Genomic DNA, 10,327 nt, shown 5'->3' with positions numbered 1-10,327 from the left:
AAATGGTATCTGGGCCTCTCACAGTGGCCCAATACTAAGCAATCCGCGCATAAGCACCACAACGTAATGGTACATTGCGATGCGTGGGGGAGACACCTGCTAGCAGTAAAATTACTGTTGGCCAGTTGGCAAGTGGTTAACCACTTTCTGACTGCGCTATAGCCAAAAGATGGCCACAGAGCGGTTGGCTAGTTCTGGGAAGGGCGTCCTCCCAGAACCGTGCCCTCTGCGCACAATCTATGATTGCTGTGTCCTTCGGACACAGCTGATCACATACCTAGGGAACAGGCCAATCACACACACTTTTTCCATACGACCAGCTGTTTCCAATCGCAGCTGATCACCGGGTAAATAGGAAATGCCAGAAATCAGCAGTCCTCTCCTCTCGCTGACAATGCGTGAGAGAAAAGCCAGTAAGTTCGCATTTTGCAGGGGGACATCTACACTGATCATGAGGGCACTGATTATCAGTGTCCTGGTGATCAGTGTAGCCCCATCAGTGCAGCCAATAGTGCCCATCAGTTGAATCAGTGCCACCTAACAGTGCCCATAAGCACCACCCATCAGTGCCACCTAACGGCGCCCATCAGAGCTGCCTAACAGCGCCCATCAGTGAAGGAGAAAAATTACTTATTTCCAAAACTTTATAACAGAAACTAAGAATTTTTTTTTCTAAATTTTTGGTCTTTTTTAGTTTGGTTAGGAAAAATAAAAACCCCAGTGGTCTTCAAATACCACCAAAAAAAGCTCTATTTGCCTAAACAAATTGATAAAAATGTAGTTTGGGTACACTGTTGCATGACCATGCAATTGAAAGTCAAAGTATGAGAGCACTGAAAGCTGAAAATTGGTCCAGGCAAGAAGGGGGCAAAAGTGCCCAGTAGGCAGGTGGTTTAAGCGGTATTTCAGTCACCTGTGGAAAAAATAAAAGTCAGCAGCTACAAAAACTGTAGCAGCTGCCTTTTCATAAACAGACACTCACCTGTCCCACAATCCAGTGCTGTCCTCATTCGGCCACAATCTTCAGCAGGCTTTGGTCCCCGGCTCTGGCATACTAACTATGGGCAGGCGGCTGCTCACTGCTCAAGCTGTGCTACACTGATTGCTTCTGCAGCTTTTTGGGACCTGTGACAATTCCCAGAAAGCTGCTGGGGAAGGAGGGAGGGCAAAACTTTGGCTCAGATCATGGTGCCAATCTGGCCAGAAGTGGGGGAGCGGGTACCGGTCAAAACCAGGTGCCTGCTCCCCCCCAAAACATATTTTGTTACAAATGTAAGGAAGCAGTTGGAGGCTCTGGTGATATAACCAGGGCCTCACAGCTGCATCCTGGGAGGTTCCTACCTCAGACCTCCAGGAAGTAAAGGAAGGACTTCTCTGCTCCACTAGTGAAAGGATGAAGAGGGAAAAAAAGTTTGCAAAGCATAAATAGCCTGTGATTATCTGTAAGTATCTGTTAGCAGATTGCCATTACTAAACATTTGTAAAGGTGCCTTTGTTGCAATGTTTATGATAAGGGTGAAGTTCCTCTTTAACAATCCCCACTGCTTGTTGAAGCATTGTATGTATTTACAACTATGAATAAAGTTCTGTGAGAAAGAAGAAAAAAATCCAGGAAGGTTGGCGGGTAGGGTGGCTCCTAACTTGACGGCTTCTGGCCCTACGTGACGTCACGGCGCCGCTGTCAGAGAGGCAGGAGACCCGCCCAGGCAGCAGTAGCAGAAGCGGCGGCTTGTCTCGGTTGGAGTGTGGGCGGCAGCGGAGCCCGGGGGTTGCGGCGGCACACGGCAAGAATAGAGCGGACTTATGTGACGTCAGGCGGTCACTCCGGAATCAGCCCCTCCCCGCCCAGCCGCCCGTGTGAGGAGAGCTCTTCTTCCTGTCTCTTCCGCCTTCTCAGGAACCAGCGGCGGCAGCTCGCTGCTCACCGCGGCCCCTGCTGCGAAGGCTGCCATGGACGAGCAGGCGGGGCCCGGCGTCTTCTTCAACAACAATAACAATTCGCTGCTGTCCGCCGCCGCCGGAGCTCCGGGGGTAGCCGGGAAGGGATTCGAAGCTGGTGTTGCTGATGCGGCCTCGGCGGCCGGAGGAGCTGCAGGAGGAGGAGGCGGAGGAGGGACGGGGGCGGCCGGCAGGGCCCAGTACAGCATCCCGGGGATCCTGCACTTCCTACAGCATGAGTGGGCCCGCTTCGAGGTGGAGAGAGCGCAGTGGGAGGTGGAGCGAGCCGAGCTGCAGGTAACAACAACCGGGATGTGTCAGAGCTGGAGATCCGAGCTCATTATATATGTATGACTATTATCTCTGCCACTGACACCCTCAGTACACCTTCTGCCCTAACCTCTATGGAGAGCCGGGGCTTTCTAGACCACATATCCTGTCGGTTCTCTATTAAAGTGATTGTAAACATCAGACATGAAATCTGAACAAAGCACATCCCTCTGTAGTGTGTACTTGTCTCAGTCCAGAGCATTAAGTTCCGTTTCACACCTCGGTTCCAGTCAGGTCCACTGTTGGTTTCTCAGGTGTACCCGATCGGATGGTACATTCACTCCTATGGACTGGAGGGTGTAAACGGATGTCTTGTCCATTTACACTCCCCTACCTCTGGTCCACTAACCCCCCCCCCCCCATAAAACCAGAAGGACCCGTTCTTTTCCGTTTAGGCAGATCGGAGGGTTGTGCGCTGTAAATGGACAGCGTAGTCTGTTTTACTCCCAGCTGCCCATACAGTAGAGCAGGCTCTGTCCATATCCACTCTGCAGAAACGGAGTGTAGGGCATGTCTTAATGCATGGGCACTGCCCAGGGGCCCCAGGTGCATGGAGCCCTATGGTAATCCTAGTTGCCAATTGTTCTGGATTTGCCAAGACAGTCACTTTTTTTACTAAGCTGTCCGTGGATGGCCTGGGAAGCTTCCCAGAACCTGTACTGTGCCCTCCTGATCCCAGTATTGCGCCCTCCTAACACCCCCTGGGCTGTGCCCTTCTGCCCCCTGTGTGTTGATCAGTCTTTGATTTATGGCAGGTTTTCTTATTGTTTAAAATCTACTAATATATGTTTAATTTTATCAACTATTTTTATACTTTACTTTTTGAGAGTAGGTTCGTAAATTGGGGCAGGCTGGTAGGGGCCCCAGTGCATTACTTTGCCCAGGGGCCCATGATACTGTTAGGACAGCCCTGACTGAGTGGACATGGACCTGTCATCTGCTCGCTCTGTTCCAGCCAGCGGGGATCTATGAGCTGAACGGGACAGACTCCATCCTGTGTGCAAGGGGTCTAAGTGTTACTTCTGTCTGCTGCCTTGTTCCTCTGTTATCTGCATGAGTCACTTCTGGGAAGGTTTCCTGACACCAAAAGGAAAAAAGTGATGGGAGGTAATGTCAGGACACTGTCTGCGATTGACAGCTTCAGCTCTGTTCCTGTGTGCTGTGTGAAGGGGTAGTGTGTCTCTTCTCTCCAATCACCTGAGTGTAACTTCAGCTCTTTACTCCCTTCTTTCTGAAAGCTCAGACAAGCTGTAACTTCTGCACTTTAAATGGCTGTAGAGAAGGGAAGGTTGTAGTTGAACAGGTACAGCTTATGTAAGATGTTTTGTTTAATCTGTGTATCACCTGAGGCCAATCACTTCACTGAGTATATGTAAGGGTTTACAATCATTTTAACCAATTCCTGCTGGCCATATGCACATATGTAGCCTCTTGGCAGGTGGGCTTTAACACCATGAGGCCACATATATATTCGTCCCTAATGTAAACAATACATACAAGTCCCGTCTTCCACTGGCGCTCCCAACACAGTTACCAGCGGGTAATGTAAAGCTCCCAGTGTGTACTGGATCTTAATCAGGAGTTTTCCGATCATGTGACTGCCAACCACAGCAGTCACATGATCAGAATGCACTTCTCTGCCTTCCAGCATTCAGAACCTAATAAAGGGCCAGGAGGCAGGAAGGAGTTAATAAAACCACATCTGATGGAATTATTTATTGAAAGGATAAGTTCACCTTTTAACAAAGATTTCTAAAGTAGTACATGCACTACTTTTGGTGCGATTTGCATAGACATCTGTGTCAGATGTCTTGCAAATCGCACCTGAAATCATGCGATTTCACTGTAAATCGCACTATTTCGAAGCCAGGTTTGATGGGGGGGGGGGGGGGTAAGATGACAAAACCTCAATGCTCCTTTTTATTTAGTATCAAACCAGGCAGGACCTTCTGCTATGTAGTTTATGGTTGATCCATGGGCCTTTTCACACTGCCCTCTCAGTATATGCTCCATTTTAGTGTGCACGTAGCTGTCAGTTTTTGGATGCAGTGAAGGGGCACACTGTTTACTTTTTTTGTAACTTTATTTAAAGTGCACAGTGACACTTCATTCCTCCGCTCAGCAGCACTGTGCTGCTGTGCTTTGACAAGTAGTGCCATCCAGTGCACTGTGGTAAAGTGCAGCATTTCTGCATCTTGCCACAGCTCACTGCACTACCAGGCTGCATTGCAGTGCTAACAGGGCACACAGAAAACAGTTGTTTCAGTAGTACCTGGAGTTTATCCAGTGAGGGGAAAAATAGTAACCACACAATGCGTAAATGAGCCCTAATCCCTAGTTCACATATATATGCGGCTGTGCGGGCCGTGTTTTGCGCGGGCACGAGAACCCATTCATTTGAATGGACTCCCGTGCCCCATGACACGCAGGAAAGAAGTCCCTGCACTTCTTCTGAGAATGCAGCCCGCATGGGAACCTCGGTTCCCAGTACAGTTGCATTTTCCAGTGCGGGCGGCGTGCCATTAGAATTAATGGTACCCGCCCGTGGGTCTGCATTCCTCTGTGCGGGTGCTGCGGCTGCACGGATTTTCGTGCGGATCTGCAGACGCACCACCTGCACATATGTGAGCCCAGCGTTAGGGTTCATTCAGACAAGTGCTAAGTGCCATTCTCCACGCTTGTTGATGCTTCTGTGTTCACTTTGGAGTTGCATGCAGGCAGCCAATAGAAGTAAATGCAGACGCAGTGGTATGTCAAAATTAGATGTGGGCAGGAGCGAGCACATAAATGTGAACGCAGAGTCTGTGCATCTGCTCCTGCCATGTAAAATTTTGACATGAAACTTTCTGTGCAACTGCTGCATCTGTACACACATCCACTTTTGTGAACTTGCTGCACGCAGCTTCGAAGTAGATTCAGACACCGAAGAAAGAGGCGCTGTGAGGAGGACAGGACTCTGTGCACATCCGAATGAGCCCTAAATGAGATTATATTTATTTCAGGTACTTATATAGCACCGTCAATTTATGCAGCGCTTTACATATATATTCTACATTCACATCAGTCCCTAACCCTCAAGGAGCGTACAATCTAAGGTCTCTAACTTGCATTCATACATACACATACTAGGGACAATTTAGACCGGAGCCAATTAACCTACCAGCATGTCTTTGGAGTGTGGGAGGAAACCGGAGCACCCGGAGGAAACCCACGCAGGCACAGGGAGAACATTCAAACTCCAGGCAGGAGGTGCCGTGGCTGATTATACAACCAGAATGTATAGTTAGCCTTAGAGATCTTAAGGTACCCATAAACCCGAAGCTAAATATTTAAATGACTCCAATACATGTGAGGTTCATGACTTTGCACTGTAGACTTTTGTGATCCTGTTAGTATTGGCTCTGTATATAACTTCCTGTTAAGGGGTGACAGCGTTGCCTTAGCTCCATTTTACACAGCCTGAATCCATACACAAATTCTCTGCTGAATTAGAGCAGAACAGGACAGATGTCACTTTTGTGACATTCTTGCTCTTTCGCTGTTCACTTATATTTAAAAGCTGGAGTTTTCCAGACACATATTAGATCTATGGGCGGCTGGATGTAAATCTATTTGCATCTTTCTACCTCAGACTGCATCTGATCTGACCTAAATCGAAAGACTTTTTCATTTTTTTTTTTTGTTTTGTTTTTGGGCCTTTAGAGGTAAGCAGATGCGGACTTCTGTTCACAAGTCTGTCTGCCAAAGGATAGCTGATTGGACTACATGTGTGAAAGGCGCCTTACTGTAAATTCATGGAGGCTCAGCATTGTCACCCCATTGCTTATGTTAAAGTGCACGCTGATGTATCAATGTATAGAAGCCTGATGCTTTCAGCTTCATTTTTTTTTTCACTGAGCTTTTGCCACAGCCCCAGGACCGCTCATAGAATAGCCATGAAGAATTGACATGTACTTGTGAAATAGCTGTAAGCTAGCCTCTGAAGAATCATGCATGGACAGTCCTTGAAATAGAAAAAAGTTAATTTTTTAAAAAAAATTTAAAGTAAGGAAAATGGGTCTTTATTAAGTTCACCCTTTCTAGCATGTTACACCCGTATTTAGGATGTAACATGTTGTTTTGTAGCAGCAAACCTCCTTTTGACAGCAGGCAGGGGATCTTCTTCTTGCACCCACTGTCACATTTAAGAAAGCACAGCTGTGTAGGGCTCTGCTCACACAGCCACATCAGTCATTCAAAGAGATCTGTGAACGAGTGAACTTCAAGTCCTGTCTTCCACTGTGCCAGGCGGCTTGTAGTTCTTTAGCGAACCAAGAGAGCTTTGATAGTTGAGTTTTCCTGTACAATGCAAATAATAAATGTAAACTTTTTGCCTGCAAAATAATGTGGATTTTTTTTTTAGGGGACACTTTGCTTTTAAAATATTTGAAACCAAACTTCTGGAGTTTAAAAAAAAAAAATCCATCTTTACAGGAATCCCCCCCCCCCCCCCCCCCTCGCTCCAGCAAGCTCTGGTGCTCACCTCTGCTCCGACATGTGGGTGGGCCCTCACCATCTTCACATATAAAGTAGAATGGTTGTGCATTGTACTTGATGACAGAAGAGGCTTTGAGGGACCCATTACCCAGATGGAGGAAGCCTGCCAGAATGAGGAAGGTGAGTATTATACTTTGTTCCTTACCCCCTAGAGTTAACAAGCATTTAATCCTTGCAGTATGGGAGGGGGGGGGGGCACTGCAAACTTAACACTTGCTTATGTATCACTCCCTCACCAGCTGTGTCACCCTTTTGCGGACAATTACCATTTTGCAGTGTTTTAGTCAGTGGTGGAGCAAAATGTACAGATACATGTTTTTCCAGTACGTTTTAGTGACACTGTTACTGGTGAGAACTCCTGGGTTTACATGTTCGTGTCAGCATGTCAGTCCAGGAAGAAGATGTTGAAATGTGATCTCTGTGAGAGGTAATAAATACCTGTGTGTTATTCTCACACATTATTTAGCATATAGGCTCCTTACTGTTGTAAAGTCCACTTCAATCTGAACAAAAATATTCAGGTTATTTGACTGCTTTCCTACAGGAAACCTGTGTTGAGAGAAACCTGGAGCCTGCCATTGTTCTCTTTGTAAAATGCTAGTTGCTTGGCTGCTAATGCATTGTCTAATACATTACTAAATTCTAATTAACCCCTTGTTGCCAGAGCTGTTTTTGCTTTTTTTTGCACACTTTTAAAAATCATTTTAGACCTGAATATTACACAGAACCCCCAAATATTCTATATTTTCTGAAAGCAGACACCCTAGAGAATAAAATAATGGTAGTTCCAATTTTTTGTCACACTATATTATTGCAAAGGTCTAGGAAACACAAAATTTCAGTTAAAATCACACTAAAGTGAGTTTTTGGGCAAACATGCCATAAATGACCCAAATTTTTGGTTAAATATAAGAACGAGGTTGTGCAGAGTAAATAGATACTCAGAATATAGAACCTTAAATGAAATGGAGACAAACTTCAGTATGCTATATTTTCTATAGATGCTTCAAAAGCCCCTATAGGTCATCGTTTTAGCGATACGGAGGAGGTCTGGTTCTAGAATTATTGCTCTCACTCCAGTGTGTGCAGCGATATGTAACATGTATCGTAATCGACACTTTCACGTAGTTGCCCCTATGTGTGCATTTACGTTCATACATGTTTATATGTGGGGGTTGGATGTCCCCTAAGTGATGACTTTTTGGTGACAGATTTTCTTTTTTAAAATCCATTAGATTCTCTTTTGTGATCCATTAGATGTATTACAATGCAAACCACATTGCAATACATCTTTCCCCAGCTATTCTAGATGGGAAAATTTCAGCCGTGACCCAGAAGTGACGTCATGGACGCTGCCTTCCAGGTCACTCAAAGAAAGGGAGGGAAGTGAACCTCTCGCCTCTCTCTTTCCACCCGCTGACACTCGTCATGGCGTTCCATGGGCCTGCAGATAGGGGGCACTGGATTGGGGGGTGTGGAAGCAATCGGCGGCAGTGGAGCTCCCCGCTCCCCCCCCCCCCCCCTCGTCTTCCACAGTTTTCTGTCCTGCTGCAGAGTGAAAGCAGGGCAAGCAGTAGGGCACTTGACAGGCTAGTGCATTGGCACACATCTCCCCCATAGCCTGCCACAGTGCAACTGTATGGAGTCATCCAGGCCTGGACTGGGACACAAAATAGGCCCGGGCATTTTAGACTAATCAATCCACTTGTGGCCCACCAGGCATAATAGTCTGTTATCTATTGAAAGCAGAAGACCCAAAGTCAATTGCACTGTCATAACATGCATGGCGAGCCTTAAGCTGGCCATATTCTGTACAATCTTCTTTAGTAAATCTAAAGTCCAATCTGATTTATTTATTTTTTTGTGTGTGTTGGGCCAGCTTTATGGAGATTATACTGTCTGATTTGTATAATGTATGGTCACCAGAAAGGGAAGGGTGGATGGGGGGACAGATGTATGGAGGGGCAGATAAATGGAAGGAGGGAAGGGTGGATGGGGGGGGCAGATGTATGAAGAAATGGGTGGATGAATGGAAGGAGCGAAGGGTGGATGGGGGGGGGCAGATGTATGAAGAAATGGGTGGATGAATGGAAGGAGCGAAGGGTGGATGGGGGGCAGATGTATGAAGAAATGGGTGGATGAATGGAAGGAACGAAGGGTGGATGGGGGAACAGATGTATGGAAGGTTGGTTGGATGAATGGGGGCTGGGAAGGATGGATGGATAGGTGGATGAATGGAAGAGGAGAGAAGGGTGGATGGGGGGACAGATGTATGGAGTGAGTGTAGCTGTTGGGCACTGATCTGGTTTTCTCCGATCCAGCCTCTTCCTCCCACTGCAGAAGCAGACTTTACTGATCACCCCCAGGAAATGCTTCTCACACAGGAACTGGCCATACTTGCTGGGGCTGCTGTGTCTATTGGAGGTCACTCTTTGGATTCCTTGGCTTATCTCTTCTGTCAGAAGAAAGAGCTGGCTATAGCTGCAGCCATGGTCTGTTCTGGCAGTAGAGTCCCCCTAGAAGAAGAGCTGGGTGTCAAAAGGAGAGAAATGCTGCCAGGTAGAGAAGAGCTTGGCTGCAGGTGTGCTGAATCCTCCCCATACTTCAGTGTCCTGTGATCTCCTGCTGTCAGGTGCTGGGATGCCCCTTCACTGGTTTGGAGATTTGAAATCCCTGCGGCATCTGTACTTCTCAGCATGTATGGACAAGTGGCATTCTAATTGGGCAGCACTGTCACATGGTTGGCTCTGGCCAATCAGAATCCATCTAGCCCATCCTGTCGGCGCTGTATGCGGCCCTCCTCCGCGCTGCTGACACACACCACGACCAGTGGTTAGGGTACACGTCCCCGTATGGCCAGTCTGGACCTGGTGTCAAACGGGTGTGGTTTGCACCTCCATAGCGATACCACTGGTTTGTTAAGCCCTCCAACTAAATCTTTTGTGCAATGGTGATTACTTATGTTTAGGAGTAGAGGCTTCAAGTTTTGTGTAGCTGCTTTTTTTTTTTTATGCCAAGTGTTGTCAGCTGTGATTCTCTGCAGGGCTTATCTGGGGGATCTGCTGAGCAGTGGGTAGCAGATTTAAGACATATACCCCAGGTTCTGGTGACCCAGATGTGGCCTTTTCAGGTCTGTTTCTCTGATTGCAGTTTATAATGTACGGTACTTATCTCCTTTTCTATCCTGGGTACATTTCACTGTGTGCTTTCTTCTGTCCAGACAGTACCGGACACTCTTGCATGAAATCTTCAATTGCTTGATATTCTGGTGCAAAAAAGATACTTGACATAGTAGAGCAATACTAGATTAATGTGTTTAAAGAAGTGTGGGATTGGAAGAAAATAAACATACATACTCCCCTAGATACTTCAGCTATCATCCACCGGCTGTAAGATTAAGAACTGAGCAATCACATGGCTGCTGATCGCTCAGTTCTCAGCCTTCACTGAGCAAAGAATGGTGACTGTCAGTCACCAGCTCTATGCTCTGCCTCTCCAGCTCACTGTAGTGCTAGGCCAGTGG

The 10,327-nt window shown here is 46.9% G+C and overlaps 1 protein-coding gene across 3 annotated transcripts in view; it reads left to right on the top strand.

The window, feature by feature from the left end:
* Nucleotides 1-1,675: 1,675 nt before the first annotated feature.
* Nucleotides 1,676-10,327, top strand: part of STRN (striatin) — a 151,282-nt gene continuing 142,630 nt past the window's right edge. For 2 of the 3 annotated variants that reach the window (XM_089694262.1, XM_089694260.1), the window contains exon 1: nt 1,676-2,235. In XM_089694262.1, the coding sequence (XP_089550388.1) occupies nt 1,951-2,235 (285 nt within the window). In that variant the 5' untranslated portion in view covers nt 1,676-1,950. The remainder of the gene's footprint in view (nt 2,236-10,327) is intronic. The other variant, XM_089694261.1, reaches the window with a different exon arrangement.

The sequence above is a fragment of the Staurois parvus genome, unplaced genomic scaffold (assembly GCF_062004578.1).
Source record: "Staurois parvus isolate SC_StPar_1 unplaced genomic scaffold, SC_StPar_1.0 ptg000657l, whole genome shotgun sequence".
Taxonomy (NCBI): Eukaryota; Metazoa; Chordata; class Amphibia; order Anura; family Ranidae; genus Staurois; species Staurois parvus.
The sequence above is the reverse complement of the archived record's forward strand: the minus strand, read 5'-3'. Positions and strand labels throughout refer to the sequence as shown.